Source organism: Brienomyrus brachyistius, chromosome 13 (assembly GCF_023856365.1).
Source record: "Brienomyrus brachyistius isolate T26 chromosome 13, BBRACH_0.4, whole genome shotgun sequence".
NCBI lineage: Eukaryota > Metazoa > Chordata > Actinopteri > Osteoglossiformes > Mormyridae > Brienomyrus > Brienomyrus brachyistius.
In genome coordinates this window covers 16,230,652-16,255,182 of record NC_064545.1, presented here as the reverse complement: position 1 = coordinate 16,255,182, position 24,531 = coordinate 16,230,652, and the positions used below count along the sequence as shown (strand labels likewise).

Here is a 24,531-nt window from a genome sequence, read left to right as displayed (position 1 = left end):
AAAGTAAGGAAACATAATTAAGTGCCATTGGTGTGCCCTTCAAAGTAAGGAAACATAATTAAGTGCCATTGGTGTGCCCTTCAAAGTAAGGAAACATAATTAAGTGCCATTGGTGTGCCCTTCAAAGTAAGGAAACATAATTAAGTGCCATTGGTGTGCCCTTCAAAGTAAGGAAACATAATTAAGTGCCATTGATGTGCCCTTATAAGTAAGGAAACATAATTAAGTGCCATTGATGTGCCCTTCAAAGTAAGGAAACGCGATGAAGTGCCATTGATGTGCCCTTCTAAGTAATAAAACATGACGAAGTCCCTTTTGTTGTGTCCTTCAAAGTAAGAAAACACGATCATCCAAAAATAGGTTACTTTTACATAAAGTAAGTTCGCGAACTTGTATGTGCCTTGTGCAGTTTGTTGCATTAGAGATCTACCTGTCCTGTTACATTGCGCTGAAAATGGGCGGTTAACGTTCAACGAGGGGCGGAGCGCCATGGCGCAACCAGCTCCAGCTGAACTGATCTGGCACAGCGAGTCTGCAACAAGTGATCTCAGTACTTTGGTGTGGGAGAGAATGGATGTTTGCGTGCACCCTCCAACTCTGAGATAACTCTGTCCAAGTTGTGCGCATGTGCCCGGAGTAAATCACCGGTGAGTGTGGCGCCGTTCCTCTGTAGTTAAACGTGCAGTGTCGGGCTGCGGGAATATCATTTTATTATAATCGTCCTCGCCTTTCCAGACTGTCAGTCTGCCATATCTCCGATCTGCTCCACTTTCCCGGGAAGCTGATACTATGACAACCTGTCGAATTAAGTTCGTTCTTTTAAAAATGTTTTGCCTCTATTTTAGCAAAACTCCGGTGGCTTTTTATATTTATTTTAAAATACAAATCATGTTATTTAAAAACATTTTTCCGTTTACCTATGTACCTATACCCATACAGAAAATATGTGTTTAAGAAATACACCACGACACAGGCCTCATCGTGTAGGTTAAGATAAGAAGTCGGTTCTGAGTATGCTGTTGCAAATTTAAAAAAATAAATAAATTATATTTTATATTTTTTATATTATTTAGATGTTAAAATAATAATGTGATATTATAATTAATATATATGTTGTAATTAATCCATCTATCCTTTTATACCTCAAGACTTTATTAAACCCGACATTTGACAGACTTTGAATTTTGTATCCGCGTTTCCAGGCTTTGAAGTTTTTACTTTTTTGCACGAGGTATATGCATTGTGAGTATTTTACTTATGTGTAAAATAAGTTACTGTCAGACTTCGGGATGATGTCATATTTCTATAGATAAAGCGGTGCATTCCGCGCCGGGTGCCCGTGCTGGTTAATGAAAGTTCGTCCCCAGACCAGTCTTGTAGGTATGATTTTGTCACCTGACTCGTTAGACCAGAAATCCTAAACCAGAATATGTGAAGTGTCGTTTCTAAGGCGCGCATGAGAAAGGGGGACTGTTAAAAAAACAACAAAACAGAAGGTGGCTTTAGTGTGAAGTGAGAGCGGTAGGAGTGGGATTGAGTAAACAGTGGGGGTGGGGGGCAATAGCGCTCTTTAAGATCTTCTCTATACTGAATACATGTGATACTTTAACTCAATGCGACCATTGTGCGATTTCTTTTTTTTCCCTTGAACTGAAACACTATTCCTCTGCAAGCAGGACTACGCATTTAACCAAGCGCATTGTCCCCCCCTGCGCTGCACGGTTATCTGTAACGTTAGAGGCTCCGTCCGGTACCTTCAGCGCCGGGATCGCGCGTCAGGCTCGCCGGAGAAGCTGGTCGCCGCGGCTGCAGCGCAGCTCACTCCGGCTGGCCTGGCGCCTGTTGCCTGCATTGGCGGCTTCTGTCGGTCTAGGAAAAAATGTTTGTCCGTGCAGCACATGTTACGGCGCTATACCCCTTAGCGGACTCTCAGTTTACACTGACGGCGCCTCAAACAATACGCTTTTACTCCCTGTGTCGGCGTATTCAAAGGAAAATTAGCGATTAAGTGAACGATCATGTTCCATGTGTTCCTCAGGAATCCTCCAGGGCTGTACTGGAATTAAAAATTGGTTCCCCACTGTGAATTTTGCCAACCTGGGGGTGGGGAGCTGGATCCCATATGAAAACTTTCTTCGACTGGAGGGGGTCCCCCGCGATAAATTTTGCCGGCCCATACATATCGGCCCGCCAGAAAAACGCATCGTTTGCCAGATGGCTAGTCCAGTCCTGCATCCATCTATCGACCACTTATCCTGTACAGGGTAGTGCCCATCCATCCATTTTCCAAACCGCTTATCCTACTGGGTCACGGGGGCTCCGGAGCGTATCCCAGAAGCAATGAGCACGAGGCAGGGAACAACCCAGGATGGGGGGCCAGCTCATCGCAGGGCACACTCACACACCAATTAGCCTCAGCATGTTTTTGGACTGTGGGGGGAAACTGGAGTACCCGGAGGAAACCCCACGATGACATGGGGAGAACATGCAAACTCCACACACATGTAACCCAGGCAGAGGTGTGAGGCAACAGTGCTAACCACTGCACCACCATGCCGCCCCTACAGGGTAGTGGAGGGTGAATAATCAATTTTACATGTTTTTTTTATGTTATTTGTGTTGTATGTAGTCTTATTATATAAAAATAGCTTTGCTGACATTTATAACTTACTGTCAGTAATAATGGGTGCCTGTGAGTGGAAGGTTGCCTGTTCAGGCCCCACATTGTCATGTACACGGGCCCCTGAGCTGGGACCTTATCCCTGAGCTCCATGTGATCCTTTACTGCTGCTGCGCTTGCTGTCACCTGCATCTGTGTCATGGGAAAGGAAATTAGAGAAGTTCCTCATGGGGATCCACAATGTGTTGTTATTTATTTATTTGTATTGTAAGTGCCTTGATATGACTGAATATTTGTTGACTGTAAGAAAACAGGGTGATACAGTAAGGCAGCTTTGGGACTCGAACCCCTGACCTTCTGGCCCTTGTCTTTAAGAGCTACATTAAAAACATTAATTGTTCTCTATTGTCGGAGATCGCAGTGGCCTTTTGGCGCTGTTGTCGCGGTTTCCCTTATCTCATCCAAACAGCAAGCAGGTATAAAGGGGTGAATCACTGGCGTGGTCTGCGGAGGATGCCTGCGCTCTGAGAGGTGACGTGTGACAAAGAGGTACCAGCAAGAGGAGCTGATAAAGACCTTTTGTCTCCACGCAGAACCTGGTTGTCTGTGTGGTCGGGCAGTAGGCCTGAACTTCTCAAGTACAGTGACGCCGTTGGCCATTGTTTAGAGGCCAGATTGGTGCTAATGAGACGGCTCTGAGCAGTCTGAGAGCACAGTCACGTTCTTTGGAATCTTTCAAAGAATTTTTGTACATGCATTTCACATCGATGAGCAGTCACTCATTTTTCCTTTCCCTTTGTGCATAACTGTGATGCTTTCAGCCTTTGGCAGTTATCTCCTCTTTTTTTGTTTCGTTCCAAGCAAACAAACCAGAATGCCTGGTTTTCACATAACCAGGTCAGCTTTTGAAAGAGTGTGGATGTGATTGTTTTAGACAGAATTTTGTCAGCAAAGACGTCTCAGTGTTATCAGCGGTGCCAAGCGACAGGGCGTTATCGAGGGCCTCTTCAGAAGGCTTATTGTGTTTGTGAGGCGGTGGTATGTCTCGCTCAGCGTGACATGTGTCGCGTGAAGGTGGGAGGTGTGACTGGTGTACGCAGGCATTGTCCTGCTTTTATTTGCTCCCCCCGACACCTTTTGAGCACCCAGATCACTGCCAGTGAGGCCGGTCGGGACGAATGCCTCTGATGATCGTGGCTTGTGTTGTTTCTGGATGCTTTCCAGTGGTGCACTGTAACAGCCGAGGGTCAGAAGTTATGGTCATTCTCTGGTCATTCTTTCATGGTCATTCTTGCATGAGGATAAATTTATGCATCCCTTAGTCTTGTAAATTGTCACTCGCTGTATTGTTGCTGCCTGCTGGACCTGTTGTTCATTTTTTTTCAAATGCCTACGAGTTTTTCCTCTTTGTGTGGCCTTTAGGAAATCCTGAGCAGTAACAACTGACCCACCGAGTTGTTATTAGTCTACAGGGGCGTGTCGTGTGCTGGAGGTGTGACTAAAGGGACATGCACAGCATAGCTGCACCAAAACATAACGTTCATTCATGTAAACTCGTATTTCAGATGAACTGTCTTTCGATGGCTCGATGTTGGCACTGCGAGCTGTTTTACGGGAATAACATCTTGTTGTGTGCTGCTATCTTCCTTTCCGTTCGCCTGGACTGATTTGTCCCTTGAATCTGCTGTAAGGAATGTGAATGGTTTGACAAGCAAACAAATCATTCAAAAACCGGAGTGGATAGCAGCACAAAAGTTTAACTCTGCGAAATCGCAGAACTGTTACAAAAAAGAATCTTTCCATCTTATTTCAGAATAATAATGAGACTCTCATTGTTTGCAGCTGGGAACCGTGTCCAAGAAGAGGAGTCTTGTGTAATTTTTTTCCCCCCCCGTTGCTCAATGGCGTCCCACAAAGTTGGCAGCATCCCAGGTCAGCGGCTGCAGTGTAGATACAGAGGAAACGGCCAATCTGACAGGGTTCAGGGCAACGGGAACAGCGTGTATGGGCTCAGTGTCCGAGTCCAGGGCATCGATGGACACCCCTTTGTCATACTGAATAAGCAAGACACGGAGTCCCAGGATCACAGGGCGACTGATAGAAATGGGGACACGGACGGCTCCTTCCTTGATAACTACCATGAATATGACTTCACTGGCAGGAATGCCGTGTCTCGCTCGCATGACCCGTTTGTGGAGTACCGCTCCCAAAAGCAGAAAGCCCTGCTGAACTTCCAGAGGCATCCAGAGCTGCTTAAGCCTTATGACCCAGAGAGCAATGCACTGGGGCTGGGGGATTATCAGAGCCGTTCATCCCGACCAGCCTCACTGGCGGAGCCCAGTGCCTCATGTTTGGTTGCCCTTCCCAGGGCCATCTCCCCTGTACCTTCGCACTCCCGGAATGTTAGCCCAAATCAGCGTAGCATACCTGAATCCGTTCTGTGTCCAGAGATCGGTTGGCCGCAGCCTCTGCCCCCTAATGACACCAGCGCACCTCAGCAGCCTACCAAGTCCTGGAGGTCCTCCAGCACAACCAGCAGTAGCGCCAGCTCCAGCCTGGAGCGAGGCCGACCCAGTCCCGACGTGCTTCCCCTACGCAGGCATGGCTCTAGCGGTCCAGTACTGGAACCATCTACCTCCAGCAGCACACACAGACCTCCCTCAAACGACCAGCTGGACACACTCTATGCCGATTCTATCAACCGGCATGAGAACCGGCGCTACATTCCCTTTCTGCCTGGAACGGGCCGTGACATCGACACTGGTTCCATCCCCGGTGTCGACGAGCTCATTAACAAGTTCGATGGGAAGGATGCCGTGCAGCGTAGAGGCCGAGCTGGGCATCGGAACCGCATTGGCCTAGAGGAGCGGAAGCGGTCCCGCAGTGTGGACAGTGCCTTGGCTTTCCGTCTAAGCCAAGATGGGAAACAGTCCCACAAGGACAGGTCCGTCGAGCACCAGCTACGACCCTCGCAGCTACAGCCTCAAGGGTGGACACATCACCGGGACCCCCAAGAGACAGAGTCCCCCTCTAGCCTTTCCTCTGTCCAAGGCAAACCCAACCTTGGAGGTTACCCACAAGACAGTAGTGGTTCTAGTTCCCCACAAGGCACTGTCCCAATAGCAACAACCTCTGTCCTGGGCTATAAAAGGGTGGTGAGCAGATCCTCCACAAAGCTAGCAGAGAGCCCTGGAGATGAAGCAGAGAAATCGCTAAGGTCTGTGAAAGTTCTGACAGGCCCGGCGATGACATCTTCATCCAAGCCTTCTGGTGAACCCAGCAAAAGAAGCAGTACAGAAAGCCGTGCTCAGGTAAACAGTTTATTTCCTCCAGTAGATGTCGTAGATACCCCGAGCCTTATTCCGGAAGTAACGCAGCTATGACATGAGAAGAACTGCTGGACATTCATCCAGTGAACAAACAGTTTAACAGACAGCAGATTTAAATATGCAAAGCGGAAAGATATAACTGTAAATATTTGCAATCTGATTGAATTTTTATCATTTATCTATCATCCAGGTAACTCCTGATCTTTTGAAAGGTCAGCAAGAGCTTTCACAACAAACACACGAAGAGACGGCTAAACAAATACTGTTTAATTACCTAAAGGACGGGCAAGTACATCTTCATTTATGTAGAAAGTGAACAGAGTCGGATAAAGGACTGCTTTGTGCTCCAGAGAATAGCAGCCAGATCAGTTTCATTATCATCATTTTAAGAAAGATAAAGGTTTCACTTGGTCAACATAAACATAGCTAATCATGGAGTGCCCATGTGCCATGTCATTTCCGTGACATCATCAGCCAGCACCCAGGTGGAACATATCGCATGTCGTGCAGTGTTTTTGGGAATCTGGCTACATGACATGGTCACATTTCCCTCTCAGTAAACAGTGTCACTGTCTGAGGCACTGCTAAGGAAGTATAAACATTTGTAAGTAGCTAATTAATAAGCTTTTGATATAAGTTGCTCCAGTTTTATCTGGGTTTGGCTGGTGATAGCAAAGGCTTCCAGTCAGCTCAGGGCTCTTCTTGGACAGCTGGATGCTTCAGCTTTCAGGCCTCTCTCCTTCTCAGTGACACAGCAGAATGTGTGAATTAAGCATAGCTTCTCTGCTGAAATGTGTCACCTAAGGACCGTAACTCTACTGTGTAGGAAACTAAACATATAATCTCACTGACCTCTGAATGTTTCTTCATCAGGGCTTTTGGTTTTGTGCTGAGTAAACATCAAAATCTGTGACAACCCTTGGACGTCTCAGGCTGCCTAACTTTGTGAGTTTGTGTCTGAAATCTTCATAGGAGCAGTGATAACGATGACGCCACCAAAAGAAAGGTGAACCTTGTCTTTGAGAAGATCCAGACCTTGAAATCCAGAGCTGCTGGGAACGTGCAGGACAGAAGCCAGGTGAGGCTCTACTGCGTCCATATTGGCTGGTCTGGCAAGCATATAGAGAGTGGCATTTTCAGTAAAAATAGATGAAGGTTAGGTCGGTGTGCTGTCACGTTACACTTCCCTGTTGTGGGTTAGAATCTCACCTGCCTCTGTGGATTCTGCAGTTTTATGACATATGTGGTACCCTGGTTTTGATTCATAGTGTGGAGAAAGATGAGTTGGTGACCGTTATTTGCTCTGTGTGTCAGATTTCCTGGAATGAACAAATGGATGAATAAATGGTGAAAACTCACATGCAGTTCTGCTTGTTTTGTTTGTGTTTATGGTTATGATGATCACCATCTTCTTAGAATTGCCTAGATACAAAGGGCAACATGGACAACCCAAACAGTGGGGCTTCAGACCTTTTATGTTAGATGTTGAGTTTGTGGCCCACTTAAGTGCATGAGACCTGGACGGTGATGAGTGAGAGTGCTGTGTTATGCCCGTCACAGTCTTCTGAAGTGGCCAGAGAGCTGAAGGAGCTGCAGACTCAGAAGGAGGAGCTGGAGAAGAACATTTCCGAGCAGAAGAAGCTGCTCAAGGAGAAGGCTGAGGTAACTTTGCTGTCCACAGGCAAGCTTCTGCCACATTCTCCTCGGTTTGTCACCAGGACACGATATGAGAGCTGTGGAGTGTAGATTTTGAGTATGGACAGTCATTTTTGGAAATTATGTGAATACAAAAATATCTGCTGCTGGAGAAGGTACTGGGATCAGTGAACTGGGAATTAGACTGGCAGTCGGAGCTGGTTAGTCTGGCTTTGATTGATCTGATGGTTTCGCATATACAGACCTATGCTTGACTGCTGGTTATGATGTTCTTTGCAGAGGCTCAACAGTCTGGCAGCTGTATTTGACAAGGAAGTGGCAGAACGGGAGAAGATGAAGGAGGAACTATCCAAGAAGCATCAAGAGAGCACGGTGCTTCAGGAGAAATTGTCTGAAGCTGTGACTGACCTTCGGAATACCACAGAAGAGTAAGGAGATCCATGATGCTTCACCCGGCATCATCCACTGAGGAGACTCTTAGGGGTGCAATGAGATGGAAATTTCTACAGCTCAATGAGCTCACTGTCTGCAGATGCTTTTATTTTACTTGTAACCTGGTATAGCTTCCAGAAGACAAAGTGTGTTTCTCAATACCAAGTACATAAAAATCGTACTTGTGGTCTTGGCAAGACCGATCTTGCTAACTTGCTTTCCAAGAATGAATTTGGGGTGCAATGAATCATGGGATTGGTCTCGTTTGGTGAGGATGCAACTGATGTGTCAGTGATATTTGGGGAGGAAAGAATGGCATCCGGGGATTTTTACCGTCTTCTGTACTTCTGTTCTTGAGTATTGGAACTGGTCTTTGGCAATGGAAGATGACGTAAAACGGGTACACAAGAACACAAGTATGGTCAAGTACACATATTGAGAAAGACCCAAAGAGTGATCTACTTTTTGGGTAGACTGGCTGTGTCATAAGTGATGGACTGGCCTGTGTTTCTTTAGGCTCCTCCAGGTGAAGCTGGAGAGGGAGCAGTGCCAGAAGGAGGTGAGGGACCTGCAGGAGGAGCTGTCAGAGATGCACGACGAGCTGGACGGTGCCAAGAGGGCCGTGATTGACCTTGGGGAAAAGGACGCCATCATTGAAGTAAATCAGTTCCCTGTTACTCTAAGAAAAGAAATTGACTGAATTGTGGGGACTTTGTTGTTGGTGATGGCTCAGGCTAAAAGAGTCATCTTTTTGCATGTTTGAAAATCGCCTGATCTGCTCAGCAAATAACCATATGATGTCAGCAACGGCTTCAGGAGGCATTTTGCATTATTATAGTGCAAAGCCAAAGTAACACCCAGCCCACCCTAATGATCCTATAGGACATGATGCAGATGAAACTGGACTTCCAGGACGTGCTGTTCCTGAAAGAAGAGCAGGAGGAGCTGCTACGGAGGCGAGAGCGGGAGCTCACAGCCCTCAAGGGGGCGCTGAAGGAGGAGGTGGCTACGCACGACAAAGAGGTGGACGCGATGAGGGCACAGTACGAGCAGGAAATCTGCAAGCTGCAGACTGTGCTTCAGGAGGCCAGACAGGTCAGAACAAAGTGACATTGAGTTGGTGGTGCAAGATCACAGCATTTGAGGTTAACATTATTCAAAGCAGACAAGTACTTACAAGAATGTTTGCTGATAAAGGGCCTCTGTCCTTATGGGTGATACGGTTATATTGTACTGACCTTCAGAGATCATCTTAACCTTCTTTGTTTTTCCAACATGTTCTGCCGTAAATGCTATAAGCTGTCCGCTTATTTTCAAGAACCACCTGGTAGAAGATAAATACATGTCACCTTGAACAACTGATAATTAGGAATGAAATTTGGCAGATTCTACAAAGCCTCCGGGGGAAGCAGGGGATGTCTTGTCAGGGGTTTAGCAAATGTAACAGCTTACACTTACTGAAACAATTTAGGATAACTGTCTTTCTCAAGGGTGTGACCCCGGTCCTGCCCAGACCCCTCATGCTGTGTGAATTTGGTCCAGTTTCATCCCACCAGACTACCAGCTGGGAATGTGAAATTCATACAAAGCACAGAGCAGATGACAGGCTGTGAACGTCAGCTGAGGGCTGTACGCAGCAAGCTGCTAAATGGCCACGATGCTGGTGAGATTTTTCTCGACCAGTTAAGACGACACTAGCAAGATGAGGTCTCTGACCTGGATCATTCTTCGTTACATCGCCTTAGAATTTATAATGACACCATTTTTTGACACAACCATTTGAAGCCATTTATTTCAAACATTCATACAACTCTTATAGAGCATGCTGAGTTTTGTCTGAGGGGAGACTTGGGCTTGGCAGGGGTGCAGTAATTTTGAGTGAGGGGCTGCTTGTAAGAATGAATGAATTCTGTTCTGCTTCTTTTACAGTAATTTCAAAATTATAATAACAATTTCTGCATATTATAAATCCAACCTCATACAAATAACATCCAGCAACAGCTGAGAACCAGAAAGGTGAGGCCTACCCTGTATTTTCAAACCAAATTTACAATTTAATCCTTCATTTTAAACACCAGTTCAAAGTACAATAGTCAAAATATAAAACAAGTACAAATACAAAGCGAAATGCAAAACCTAATTATAATATACGCAAAAAAACAATAAAAAAACCCCCATTCTCTAATCTCACACAAAACGCGTTCATATAATGTATTTGATACACAAATCCTAACCCTAACCCTTTCTTAAATTGTGCAAATGTTTTAGTCATTTTTAGATCATCTTCTAAATTGTTTCAAATTTTGACTCCTGTAACTAAAATGCATCAGAGCCTTTGAGGATTTCACCCGTAGCGGTGTCCTCCGCTGTGTCCTCCGCTGTGTCCGCTGGTCTTCCTCCCCCACTTAAGTTGGAAAATAAGTGCCCCTCCCCTTGCATGTGTAGTGCCTTTTGTTCTTAGCTCGTTGGCTTTGGATCAAGGCACCAAATCAGCAATGGTGTCACTTACATCATCCACCGCGTGTTCCTCCCATTTACGTGGAAAATGCATGTGAGAATGTTTCCATTACTGCTCCGTCTGGGGTAGACTCGTACCGAGACTGGTGACCTGCTGGACATGCATGGATATCATCTACAGACAGCAACAGGGGCCATGAGGCAGGTGTGTGTGTGTATTGTGAAAATATTCCATTTTATTTGTTGTTCATTTCTCCGAGCACAATGGCCTCTGTTTGTGCGCGTGAATGCCCATTGTTCGGACCTCGTGAGAGCTGTGTCTGCGCAGTACTGGCCTGAATACCCCTCTCTCCATTGTTCTCCCGGACTGTGACTTGGCAGCACTGGGAAACCAAGGTGCCAAGTTGCCCGCAAGCCCTTCTGGGGCACACAGTTACCCTCTTCTGGGCGGTGGTGCTCGGTGCTGGGGAGGGCGGCCTTCGCCTTTGTGTGTCTCGGACTATTTCTCACTGCAAGGTGAAAGCTGGGGGTTTACACAGCCTTTTCCGGGTATTAGCGAGGAGCCTGGATTTGTCAAGACGATTCACTACTGGCGACAGGAGCATTGTGGGAACGCTGGTCCCAGAGAGGCGGGGAGAGGATCAGCACCTCCGATAACTCCATCTGCCATCTGAGGCACTCGTGCCGAAATACTCTGCAGCCTGGCAAGACCCTGAGCCCTGGCCTACTTGTTAATTTGTCCAGGCATTTTGCAGGTGGCTCTGGGCTGTTGACTCGGTCGCATCCTGCCTCCTCCGCAGGAGAGTCTCAGGGTACTTCGGGGTCGGCTCTGCACCTTATCTCGCTATCTCGGCTTACTCTAGCATCAAGGGTCGAGATCTCCACTCATATTTTTAAACAACCAATGCTTCCTCTGGGCTTTTGAAGTGGCCCTCCTGTCTTCCGAACATCTGTGCAGAAGCAAACATCTGAGTCCGGTCAGAGCCCTGAGGATCTGAGGATCTCGACCGTGTGCTGTGTATTTCCGTGATCGGCATGCCTTTGGTCTCAGCGGTCAGGAAATCCATACGCCGCCTCCATTGTGATCCTCGAACAAAGTGAAATGCCCCGTGCTGTGGCAGAGACAGCAGGGACCGAGGGCTGCGAGTCATCTGCATTTTTCCCAACAAACACATCTTAAGCCTGTCTTAAGGGCTTGAATCCTCTGTTTTGTGGGCACCTTAAAATGAGAGTTCATTCATTTGCATCTCAGTAATAGAGCTCACTTGTATCTTGAATGAATGACCTAATTAGCGTTTATTAATAGTTGTATTGTTCTTTTAAAATGTCTCTCTCTCTTGGATAGCACCCTCATGAAGTATGCTTGGCACGCCTAAGACTCACCGCTGTCTGTGTCAGATTTCGGTAACTGTCAAAGGGTGCGCAGGGAAGACGTCCATCAGCAGAGCTGACGTGTGCTGTCGTTATGCTCTCTGACAGCTTTCTGTCTGCGTGACAGCCGTGACAAATGGAGAAGGCTTCGTTTGAGCTCCCGCTCTGCGAGTCACGCGGAACGGAGTGAGATCAGTCCGCAGTCATTTCAGAGAGGCTTGAATACCCGCGTGCCGTTTATGCTCTGTCCTGCTTAGCACAGCTCTTCTCGGTATTTGATATTGTAAGAGCTATAGCAATTAAAATAAAATGTTTGAATTTGATTTAATTGTACCATAATTCATGCATACAAATAATTTTAACTAGGTTATCGCCGTGACCATCGGCTCCCACCGTAACCAGTTAAGCACACGGCCTTGACTTTGACTTTGTGAGCAGGTTCACGGTCATTTTCGGCGAATGCGTGATGCAGTGGGAATGAGGTCACTGCATTGTGAGCGACGACACACAGGCGAAGGGACACAGCCTGACACGCGGGGGTGGGTGATGTGGGGCCTTGGGGGTCCCCACCACGGGCCCCCTTCAGCTCCACCCCCTTTGGAGTAGAAGTGATTAATGTTAAACTATAAATAAACAGTAAGAAAACACAAGTGGCCCTTGGACCTGACGACCAGGCAGGGTGGGGTCTGTGAAACTGTGATACATAGGACAGTCTTTCTTGTAATGCTGTAGCGGCTACGGAGGCTTCTGAGAGCATTGTGGTGGGGGGGGGTTCCACTGCTTCCTTGTCCCAGGCCCGGTGAGTCCCTGTACGGCTCCTGGGCTTGAGTTCTTGGGGGTGTGCCATCTATATAGACATTTCACGCTAATTAAGCCTAACGAAGGCCTGGGGTGAGGTGAAGAAGGCGGGTCAATGGCATTTAGGCCTAATGACAGATTGCGCTCGGAGCGGGCCGGCGTGTAGGATAACCTAGCAGCGTCATGTAACATCTGCACGTAACTTCAGGGTAGAACAGGGGAGTTCATCAGCTGGGAATGTCCTCATTAGGAAATCATCTGCATCTTCAGGTTAATTGAGTGCTTTATTGTTTGAGTTTGTATTCAGTCACCATCACAGAACACGACCTGACCATACGTTTCCTCCCAAACTATTCCAAGTTCCAGAAACCTCGCTGGCCAGGAATCAGGGGAGTCTCACTGTGGTTAATAATCTGTCTGCGGGTTGATAAATGACCTGACACTGTGTCCGGCTTGAACTGTGAGAGCTGAAGAGGCCTCGTGAAGGACTACCGGGCCTTACTACCGGCTGGTGGAGGTTCAAGCCTGGTCTGGACTATGGTCTCTCCAGAGATCAGAGAGCAGCCCATCTCCGAAAGGGCTAATGAGCAGCCAAGATGCTCAGTGCAGCTGTATGTCGGTACGCATCAGTGGTGTGCATAATGGCTGTAATTTTAGCACACGCATAATCGCCTACAAATAAGGCCAATCCTTTGACCTTTGGTAGCTCAGGCGTCATGGAAACTTACTGTTACAGCAGTGTCAGAATTCAGGACCAGTCACGCAGAATGTTTACTGTGAATTGCCACTTTTGTAAAAGTGAAGCACTGTGAGATTGGACTCGTATCCCTGCGTGGATTTTTAGCATCGATGTGGCTCTCTGGTCTGAACGACTCATTTGAAGTTTTTTAAACGCTGTAGACTTTATAAACAACTTTTTCCACATACATTTAATTTGTGTTTGTTGAGCAAGAAACTCTACAAAAGGAACTATACCGAAGAATTTATAAGCACATATAAAGATGACATAAAGGAATCTCTTCCAACCTCTTCCAGCAGATGGCTGGGGAATGTAGCCCTTTCATATATCTGAGCAGGGAAACATGCCAACATCAAACTGTATGATGTCAAATGGTTCATCATCAAAGCCAGTCACATGGTAGGTCACATGGTTGGTCACATGGTTGGTCACATGCGCTTCAGAGACATATGTTGGGGGTCTCTTGGGAGGCTCTGGCAGCAATGGTGCTCTTCCCTTAATATAAACGGTGATTTGAATCAGCAGTAGCTCTTCTGTGTGAAGCTAGTGTGTAGGTGTGTGGTCTCCTGTAATCTATAATATAAAGAATGTTGTTCGTTTGTCAGGGAAATTCCGCCTTGGGTCACGCAGATGGTTTAAATGTAGCCATCTTATGCCTCGCTGTGCACTTCCTTCCATACAAGCAGTATCAGTTGCCGTGTCCTGATATGAGACCTCATCTACCCCCACGCCCCCCAGGGCAGTGCTGCAGCGTGCCAGGAAAAGGCAGACCTGGAGGCAGCGCGGGGGGAGGCTGCGGACCGGGCGGAGCGCCTGGCACAGGACCTTGAGCGGCTGCGCAGGCGAGAGCACGAGCTGGAGAACACGGTGGCCGAACTCAACTACGTCATCGACGAGGCCAAGCTGAAGGAGAGCCTGCTGAGTGACCGTGTGGCCCGACTGGAGGTGAGCCAGGGTCAGCTCGGGAATCTGGGGCGGGTATTCCCAACCCATTAGGGCCCAAATAGACATCCTGCCTACAAGCCTTCAAGGAGGTCATCTACTGGGAGCAAAATGGCCACAATAGGCTGTGCTGTTCCGATCCTGCTTACTGTAAGCTAGGCCGTCCCGAGTGCAAACAGGCAGATTCCCTTTAAACAGTCTATAAATTAATGTGAATCGATTGTCCTAAACCGGATAGCTGGCTAACAACTTTGAGAGGTTTACCATATCAAGCACTGAAATCCATGCACTCTGATTAACCGGAGGAGTTCCTCTTTGTTCTCCATGCAGCTACGTTGTTTGCGCTTTAGTAGACTGGCACCAACATCACCGGCTTTGGCTGGTGTCCATGTCTTGTCTGTGTGCAGAGGGAGAAGGAGCAGCTGGACGAGTCCCTAAGGGAGATGAAAGCGAAGGAGGAGGAGATGTCTCAAGCCAACAGGGCTTTGGTCTCACGTCTGGAGGACAAGCAGGTTGGCTAGTTTTGCTGAGAGATTTGTTGGGGAAATGCTGTGGTAGATAGAAAGTGATTCATTATGTATATTTTTAATCTCAATTAGTTCTAAGTTCAAATTTTTGTCATTTCAAAATTTATGGCTTGTTCCAACATTGTGATGGGTCATTCAGGCTGATCTTTCAAAAATCACTGCAGAGGGACTTCACAAAACTGAGCCAGGACCACACGGAGCTCAGCAGCAGGCTGAAGGAAGAGCAGCTTCACAAGGAGCAGCTGAGGAAGTCCTCGAGTAAGGTCGAGGATGAGCGTAATCAGCTGGGAAGAGCCATGGACAAGCTGCAGAAGGAGGTTAGCCCCAGTTAGCCTCTGTCAGCTTGCTCACTCGGCAACGGGCTGCTTGGCGATGCTGTGAAATGCTCCCAGTGTATGTCGTCCTGCAGCAGTGACTGATGCCACATTCCATTTAGTTTGGAGGAGTTGGGAATGACCTCACACCTAAGTTAACCGCATTCTAGTACCACAAGCTGAAAAACCATTTAGCAATACCAGGGTCATGTTTGAAAAAGCAAGATTTATTGCTAAGGATTTATTGCTTTTATTGGATTTATTGCTTAGCCGGATAACTTGTTGGATTTCAGGTATCTTCGTCACTTACATTTAGCCCAGACTACCTTCAATCCAACAAGTTATCCTGCTAAGCAAGAAATCTGGCTTTCTGAAACAGACCCCAGTTCTAGCCTGGTTCATTGTTACCAATACCAGTTGATAATAACATATTATGCGGTATTTTACGCATAAAAGTCCACAGATTACGCTTGGACAATACTGTGTGTACGACCCATTTAATGAGCCACAAATAAGACGTAAGTGCTAATAAACAGGATATAATTACAGCTTTCACTTCTGTTGATAAAGGGCGCAGCCATCTTGAATTCTGAGGTTGATGTTATAGTGGCTCCTCTGACTTTCCGAGTCAGAATTCCAAATTCAGGGGGCGTTCCAGTTGAAATTTCCAACTTAGAACTCAGAAATTAAGTTTTGCCAGTACACACCCCAGAGTGACCTTCCTCATTGCCCCTCCCACAGCTAAGTGACAGAGTGAAGGCATCTCAGACGTCTGCCAAGGAGCTACAGGGACAGCTGGAGGAGATGAAGGAGAGGAGCCGCCGGGATCAGGCAGACCTACACAAGCAGCTCCGAGAGAAGGTCTCAGAGCTGGAGCAATCCCAGCAGGCCACCAGGAGGCTGCAGGAGAAGGTGCGGCCTCTGGGGGGCGCTGGTCTCACAGTATCGTGATGATGTCAGGTGTCCGTTCCATGGGAGAGGGCTGTGGAAGCTGTGGGTGAAAGGTGAAAGTCCAGAGTATCACGAAGAATGAAGACCCTAGAGCTAATGCCACTCATTAAGAAACTTGTATACTCATACCTAATTCTAACATGTAGGTCACTAACACGAAGTGATGTGGTTCAGAAAAGAGGCGGATCTTGAACTCAAACCACTCCCTCTGTGCCGAGAGCTGCCTCTCTGTGTTCTGATACGAGCATTGGGGCTGTCACAGAATGACCCGTAACCTGCTGATGTGAAGGCCTGCATTAATGTGTCAGGCCACTGCTGATGTGAAGGCCTGCATTAATGTGTCAGGTCACTGCTGAGGTGAAAGCCTGCATTAATGTGTCAGGCCACTGCTGATGTGAAGGCCTGCATTAATGTGTCAGGCCACTGCTGATGTGAAGGCCTGCATTAATGTGTCAGGTCACTGCTGAGGTGAAGGCCTGCATTAATGTGTCAGGCCACTGCTGATGTGAAGGCCTGCATTAATGTGTCAGGCCACTGCTGGGGTCCTAATGACAGTTCTGTCTTGCTTGGGTACAATTTTGCTTTTTGCATTAATTCCTTCACTTTCTGGCTTGGCTGTGAAGCTCCAGCAGCTGATGATATCGAGAATCCGTCTGGCTAAGGCCATGACATGGGTGTCCGAAGCCTTCCGGACACCAGACGCCCCCCTAATTTCCCCTGGCTGGGAGACCAGTAAGGACACATGCTGTTTATGTGTCACCTCAGGTCTTGCCCTGGTGAAATCATGTTCTTATTTTTGTCGCTTGTGTTGCCGGCCTTGAGTCATCGCAGATTCCCTCCCTGTGATAATCTCATCACAGCTCTGAAATGATAAATTATGAATAATAATCAATTATAAATTCTTAATATAAATAACTAAAAACAGGAAACAATGTTCCCACAAACATGCAGAATTACTTATTTATAACATTTCATAGTGATTAGCCACTGCGGCCAAACGTGAAACAGCAGCAGACCCAGTGATGTCACTCTCCCTGTAAATGGAAACATAAGTGTTTGCATAAATACAAGTTTGGTGATGAGAACAGAGGTAAGTGCCGCAGTGCACACGGCCTAATTTCGGCACTCAGAGTAGTTTCGGTGTGTTTGTTTGTGTGCAGCTGTCCAGCCTGGAGGAAGAGCTCAGGCTGAGCAGGGAGGAGCTGGAGGGGGCGGAGCAGAAGGGCCGGAGTCTGGGGCAGCGGGTGCAGGAGCTGGAGCTGGAGGTGGAGGCCAAAGCGCGCGCCAAAGATGAACGCTGGCGGCAGATTAAACTGCTAGAGGTACGCAGCCAGAAACATTAAGAACACGGCTGGCGGCTCCATCCTTCAGTCTGCTTATAAGCTGCCCGTTCAGCGTGAATCCAAGCGACTCATCTTGAGTTCTGTCCTTCACTGTTATTTTCCCTGTGTTCTTCAGTGTGAGTCCGTCTGTCCCATTTGTTTTTTTTACCCCCCCAGTCCAGACACGTGGCTCTTCGCGTCTGATGTCTTGCATGTATCCCCTTGGGCCCGTGTCCTTGAGGGAGCCTCTCTTCACCCTTTAGCATACAGGAAGTCCGTCGGACTTAAATGAGTTTCACGGAAGCTTTGACCATGGCAAACTGCACTCGTTGTCGGTTGGACGTCCCGCTGATGGCAAAACACTACAAATGGAAACCAAACATTTCCACAAACAGTACAGAGCGCTTTGATAGCCTGAAAGGTCAAAGCAGGAGCACAGCAGGCCAGGGGCTGGACAGCCCCCCTTCGCTTTCCCGGTGCGCTGGGTGGTGTCGAATGAGCAGAGCTCCCCGCTGACTCAGATTGGCAGGTGACAGGACGCATGCGGGAGGGTTTGTGTGCTCTCCGGCTCCCCCATGCTGGTGTGGAACCAGCCATCCTTCGTTGGGATAAAGGAAAAAGGTCAAAAAGGAAGGAATTCCTGCAGAGGGAAGCCGCACGGTTGCTTCCCTTCACAGTGAATCACCGAAGCATCTGCCTCAGGGGCGTGTGTTTGAGATACAAATGGTACTACTGGCCTCCTTGAACGACGTGGCTTCTCTGTCCCACCCAGGAGAAGATCTCACAGCTGGAGGTGGACCTGGAGGAGGAGCGTGGCAGCGGAGACCTGCTCATGGAAAGGCTTGAGCGAGGGAAGGAGCAGGTGAGTCCTACACAGTCACACACTGCCCCCTGCTGGTCAGGGTGGGAGCTGAGTGAATCACCCACCAGTCCTGGTCACTCCTCAGCCATGAGGTTCACTTAGCAGCCACGCTATGCTGAAGATTGGACACAGTGTCGCCCAGCTCCCATCCACACCAGCTCGCCGGCCGCTCTGACACACAACAGACCAGCTGCTATTGACCACCCAAAATATCCAGTCAAGCCGGAGCTGATCCTGAACCTGAGTTCCCAGTCAGCTGTGTTTCTTCATTAGGCACCGGCTCTGATGACCACAATAGCTCACCAAACCAGCATTACTCAGTACGACGTACTTACTTATTCCTATGCGGGACAGTATAAAAGGTTGTATCTGTTTACAATATACAGTCCAGCAAGTGCAAGCAGCTGTGTGTGGTGTGGGTCCCACCCTGTTCCCTAAGAAAACCTCTGAGGTTTCCCTTCAGCAAACCTGAGGCTGTACTAATAGGAAGCACGTTAACGCAATACGTGAGGGTCATCCCAGATGACAGGCGTCTGCTCGGCAAATAAGATACTCAACTTAGACAATGCGGGAGAGGGAGACTGCAGGATATAGGAAGGTCAATCAATCAATCAATCAACTAGACTTTTATTGTAAATTCCGTACATGTTCATAACATACAGGGGAATGGAAATGTTGTTCCTCTCTCGCCTTCGTAAGGTCCTGTTCACGAGGCCTTAATGCTTTGAACGTCCTTCTGTAGACGCTGCACTGGCCCAGTTTCAAAGACGTTGTCCCGTAGTCTAAATTCAAGAATAAAAATGATTCCTGGGAAAATGGGAGCCGGTCAGCAGAATGTGGCTGAATTCTGCCGAATCGGCTGGTTCTAACCGCATGGCGATGTTGATGCAGGCAGAGGGGCAGATGCAAGAGGTCAGGAACACACAGCTATCTGGAGGGAACTGCAGGTTTCCTGAGCTAATTAACCAGATAAAGTATCAGTGAGGCTCTTATAACCTGCATCCTGAGCCTTCGTCAGCCAGCCTGCCTGGGGGGGCGGGATGGGGGTCTCCGCACAGTCTCCCCCATCACTCTGAATCACGTGCATGAACTGAAAACGTGAAACGGGTCCCTTTAAAATTGGCCTGAGATCAGGTGAAACAAAATACCAGAGTTGGGGGGGGGGGCAGGGGGCAGGGTTGGGGGGCAGTCAGAAAAGGCCCAAGTGTGTAATCCCAGGGTGTGAAGGAAGGAATCCAGTTCCACAGAGCTGTGATTGGGGAGAGGGGTGCCAGGGTGAGTTACCACGGAAACAGCAAAGTGCAGCTTTCTGGGGGAGTCGAGCGATGGTGGGGAGGGTAGGGGGGCTCAGCAGCGCGATGAACACCTGCGTCTCCTTCTTGGTGCCAGGTGCTCACATCCCGTACAAATGAACCCCCCCCCCCGTCACTCGCCAGTGCTCCCAAAGCTGATTATTTTTACCGCGTGTTCCTGTCTGCCGTGTCTGCTGACTCAGATCCCCGACGCGCTGAGTTGTGTGTGCCCCTAATGGAGGCCATCGCTCTTCAGATGGGGCTGTGGCCGGCCCTTAATTGGCATAAAATATCGCCCATTCAGGTCCGGGTTGTGGGAAAAAAGCCATCTATTCTGTATGGGTAAGAGGCTCATTAAATAAAGGGCGCTTTCACATCATACGTGGCGGTTTCCAGGTCTAGCTTTTAGCTTCGATCGTGGAAGTTGTTTTTCAAACATCGTGTTATTACTAGTTAATCAGGATGTGATTAAACTTTGAACAGCCTGGGTTCTGTTTCCATGTCAAGGTCATGGTGCTCCGTCGTACTCGCAGCCTAAAATGATCTCGCTGTGTGTGTCACCCTCGCTTTGGAAAGGGCTGCTGCGAGAAGCCAGGCCCCGTCGCTAACGTTTAAATGCTAATTTCGCTCCGACCTTCAGTGGCTCCCAGGGAGCGCAGAGATGCCAGCACATTCCCGCTCAGGTGTTTAAAAAGCATTTCTTGGTACTGCAGATTCATTAACCTTAGAGCTGCACGCCATGGATGTGGAATGCAGCTGGCTTGGGTTTCTCCATAAGCACCCAGGTAACAGTGCTTCCCTGCCGCTGAGTGACGTCCCCTGAGCTCCTGGTCATTCCTGGTCACACTGCGCCCCTCCGTTCTCTTGAGCTCTCTTGTGTGGTTTTTTGCTTCTTTGACGCCTTTCATGCACTTTTGGCAGCTGGATCAGATCAGGAACGACCTCCTGCAAGAGAGAGCAGCCAAGCAGGACTTGGAGTGTGACAAGATCGCTCTGGAGAGGCAGGTGGGTGCCCCGCCATGTGGCACGACAGCAGCACGCTGCCGGGTGCCTGTAAACTCTGCTGTCATAGCGCTCAAATGATCTAAGTTCTACTTCACCTCCAAACCGATACAGAACAAGGACTTGAGGAGCAGAGTGGCTCATCTGGAAGCGTCTCAGAAATCCAGCAAGGGGGGCATGGTGCCTCAGCTGGAAGAGCGGATCCAGGAGCTGGAGCAAAGACTGGAGGTGGAGGAGCGGTAGGTGGCCGGGGTCCCATCCCAGCAGACACTCGGGCACCAGGGAGGGCACAGGATCAGCGCTTATATTAGCCCCCTGCCTCATCTACGCTTCCCTCTTCATAAATTAAGAGCTGATGATGGGTAGGGGCCCTGTAGACGGAATCAGGGCAGCCGCTTCTCTGTGAAATGACCCCTAGAGGCTGTGTGCCATTAAAATCTGGGCAGTTGGGCTCACTGGCAGGAGAGGGCTCACCCGGGGTGCCATCTGTTGCCAGGGACCGTGCCAACCTGCAACTGGCAAACCGTCGCCTGGAGAGGAAGGTGAAGGAGATGATGATGCAGGTGGATGACGAGCACCACTCTCTGCAGGACCAGAAGGATCAGGTGAGTGCAGAGGTCGCCATGGAAATCGTGCAGGAACAGACACGCCGAAGGTGGCCATCAACACCCCATAAACTCACCTTTCTGAGGGCGTTTGATTGGCTGGTTGGCACCTGAGCCAGAACATCAGCTCCTTAAATAAGACTCATTTGTCTAGACTTGTCGATGAGACACTATTCACGGACTGCTGGCTTTCAATTTCCTTCCTCACTAATTGGTTAATTACAGTCATTATTTGGGCAAAGTCACCTCACCTGGTGTTCCAAGGCTAAATGAGTCCCTTCCTCAAGTCGGTTTGAAAGCCACGCGGATGCCGTGCTGCCCCCGGTGGACAGAGTCCGGTCCGCTGCCTGCTGTGCCTTAACCCCTCGTAACCCGCGCCGCAGCTCAACCTGCGCCTGAAGACGCTGAAGAGGCAAATGGACGAGGCGGAGGAAGAGATCGAGCGGCTGGAGCATGGAAAGAAGAAGCTACAGCGGGAACTGGAGGAGCAGCTGGAAACCAATGAGGAGCTGCAGGCACAGATTAAGGCCCTGCGCAGCGAGATGAGGTAAGGGCTGGCCGGGGAGCAGAGGCTGACCAAGGACCAGAGGCTGACTGGGGAGCAGAGGCTGACCGGGGACCAGAGGCTGGCCATGCCCCCTGGCATGAGGGGCGGGCTCACACATCCTGGGCAATCCCACCTACATATGGGTGTGGGTATGGCCAGGTGACAGTGTGCAGCACTGCGTGTGTGTGTGTGTGTGTGTGTATGTGTGTTAAATCTGTGCTATAGAGCTGATGACCTTTAACACCCTAGCATCCATGTGGTAATTCTCACGCTGTTGTCCCTTAAGGCGCAAGAGCACCTCCGCCCCCATCCTGAATGATCTGGAGGATGATGAGGACGAGGATGACATCAGCACCGATGGGGAGACGTACTACTCTTCGGGTTCCGGTAGCAAGCGGTCCGTGTCGGCAGCCATCGTGTGACGGGAAGATGCCGAGCGTCATGGAGAAGATCGTTACGGAGAACGGGAAGTGTGACTACTGAGGCTCCCTTCGAACTCAGCGTACGCTTATGTTCCAGATACTTCCAGGAACACACGGCACCTCTGCAGAAACACCTTCTCAAATTCCGTCATCTCATTCTCATCTTGTCATTCCTTTTACGGCAAAATGGAGGAAAAAGCTTTATTAATAGTTTTTGAAGCTTTGTCAATTGAAGTCTGTGCATTTTTTATTTTAGAAGCTCAATTTTTTTTTCTCTGCTAAAATTGAAAATAAGATAAAACTTAAATCTTTTTCCTTATTTATTATTGAAAGATGAAGTGTAAATTTTTTAAGGGAACATGTTAGAAGGGAAAAACATCATTTTTTACGTATCAGACCCAAAATGCATATAAGAAATGTATTAAAATGTATTTTCTTGATGTACTTTTCAGTTTTCAGGTATATAAATCAAGGCTAAACATGTTACATACGTTTGCTGTGTATCAAAGAAAACAAAAAAAGATCAAATATTTATAACACATATTCTCATACTGTATTAGTAAACAATGATCAATGATGGAAATTTTCATTCTTCAGCTGTTGTGCTTTTTGTACGTCTGTTGCTTGTCGTAGATGTGAAATACATTATTTTAACTGTGATCCTTACAGACAGAGCTGTAAGGTAATCATTAACAGAATCTCAGCATGAGACTGGCTGCCAGCGGTATTCGAGTCAGTCTGAGGAGGTGGTCACTTCCCTCTGTGACATCACTGACATGCATTAACGATGACTGGCCGGTTGATCCACGATTGATCAGATGATCATGATCAGGCGATCTTCAATTTGACAGTTTTGGAATCTTCTGTCTGTTCCGGTCTCTTCTGTCTCTCTGTCATCTGAATGTCATCTTCCAGCTTTTTCTGGATGGGGGGAGTTCATACGCATGCAAATAAGGCAGTGAGCGCTCTGGGGGTGCGTGAGCCCCGCTTTACTCACAGAGCCCATCTATTTACGGGGAGGGAAGTCGAGACAACAGTGACACTGCCTGAGTATGCACACACATCCCATAATGTCCAGTTGTTACCCACAGAGACAGTGCTCCAAATGTTGTGAAGAAACTCCCACCCGTTACCCATAGTCCTTTTAGGGGCATCTCTGGTGACCCTCCACCCACCCCGGACACATGGGTGTTGGTTCCTCTTTTGTCTGAAGTCCCTGCTATGTTTCAGGCACTGGCCAGTGAAGGTGAGGGGGCAGCTGTGCACACTGCCCTCACATTGCTCTCATACTGTCCCCATACTGCTCACATACTGCCCTCATACTCCCTTCATACTGCCCTCAAACTGTCCTCATACTGCCCTCAAACTGTCCTTATTCTGCCCTCATACTGCCCTCACATTGCTCTCATACTGTCCCCATACTGCCCTCACACTGCCCTCACATTGCTCTCATACTGTCCCCATACTGCTCACATACTGCCTTCATACTCCCTTCATACTGCCCTCAAACTGTTTTAATACTGCCCTCAAACTGTCCTCATACTGCCCTCAAACTGCCCTCAAACTGTCCTCATACTGCCATCATATTCATATTTACTGACACACCAGATGCAAAGGTAATGCTTGTATCTTGGTGTGGTGGAAACTAAGGGACACTGCCGTTATGACCTTGAAAAAGATATTTAACATCGGTACTTGGACAAATGGAAACTGCCTAGCAAAGAAAACTTTTTACTGTATTTCGTTTTTGTCTCTTAAACAAGGAGAAACGGCTTGATACAAAAACAAAGGCGTCTATATACGCCTCGTTACTCATCGGAATGGTGCAGTTGTGTGTCGCTGAAAACGGAGCGTGCAAACTGGATCTGCACACAGCGCTCTGGGCGCTTCAGAGGGAAAGCTGTGTGTCCCGCATTTCCCATGTGTGCCGCAAACACGCCGGCTCGAGCAGCAGAAACAGGCAGGTCGGCCAAAGCATTGTACAATGTAGCTATTGTTCTATAATTTGTTTGCCTTTGATATTTTGGGGTCTTTCATAAATATTGTATGCCATATTCAATTACACTATTTCATTGAACTCTTGGTATTCTGCTGCCCTCTAGCGATAATCTGTCAAAATACGCGTAAATTATAGAAGGTTCCAGTTTCGCCGACAGCTTGCGTGCTGAACGCGGACGGTCGGTTTCCCGCAGTACATTAAAGCAGAGGTGCCGGGGCTGACCCTTCTGGTTTCTGCGACCTTTTTTAACGGTCATCGGCACTGCCACAGATATTCTGGTTTGAGATTCTGCTTCTGCACTAAAGCTGTGATTCATAAAAGCGGCAGGCAGATAAGGCGACTCT

The 24,531-nt window shown here is 48.2% G+C and overlaps 1 protein-coding gene across 1 annotated transcript; it reads left to right on the top strand.

Annotated features, from left to right (window-relative positions):
* The first annotated feature begins 529 nt into the window (after positions 1-529).
* LOC125706503 (cingulin-like protein 1) lies at positions 530-22,777 on the top strand. The gene is made up of 19 exons (XM_048973226.1): positions 530-647; positions 4,463-5,931; positions 6,140-6,234; positions 6,922-7,027; positions 7,510-7,611; positions 7,885-8,033; positions 8,554-8,695; positions 8,920-9,132; positions 14,141-14,347; positions 14,752-14,856; positions 15,036-15,188; positions 15,927-16,097; positions 17,297-17,458; positions 18,231-18,320; positions 20,534-20,617; positions 20,729-20,853; positions 21,111-21,219; positions 21,603-21,766; positions 22,053-22,777. Exons 2-19 carry the CDS (start codon positions 4,522-4,524, stop codon positions 22,186-22,188), a joined length of 3,723 nt encoding a protein of 1,240 aa, XP_048829183.1. The 5' UTR covers positions 530-647; positions 4,463-4,521; the 3' UTR covers positions 22,189-22,777.
* The last annotated feature ends 1,754 nt before the right edge of the window (positions 22,778-24,531 follow it).

Excerpts from the sequence above, each read along its gene's own strand:
- LOC125706503 (XM_048973226.1), top strand. The coding sequence starts at position 4,522 with ATGGCGTCCCACAAAGTTGGCAGCATCCCAGGTCAGCGGCTGCAGTGT. Across the intron at positions 6,235-6,921 it reads TTTAATTACCTAAAGGACGG|GAGCAGTGATAACGATGACG; the intron begins GCAAGTACATCT and ends AAATCTTCATAG. Across the intron at positions 16,098-17,296 it reads CCAGGAGGCTGCAGGAGAAG|CTGTCCAGCCTGGAGGAAGA; the intron begins GTGCGGCCTCTG and ends GTTTGTGTGCAG.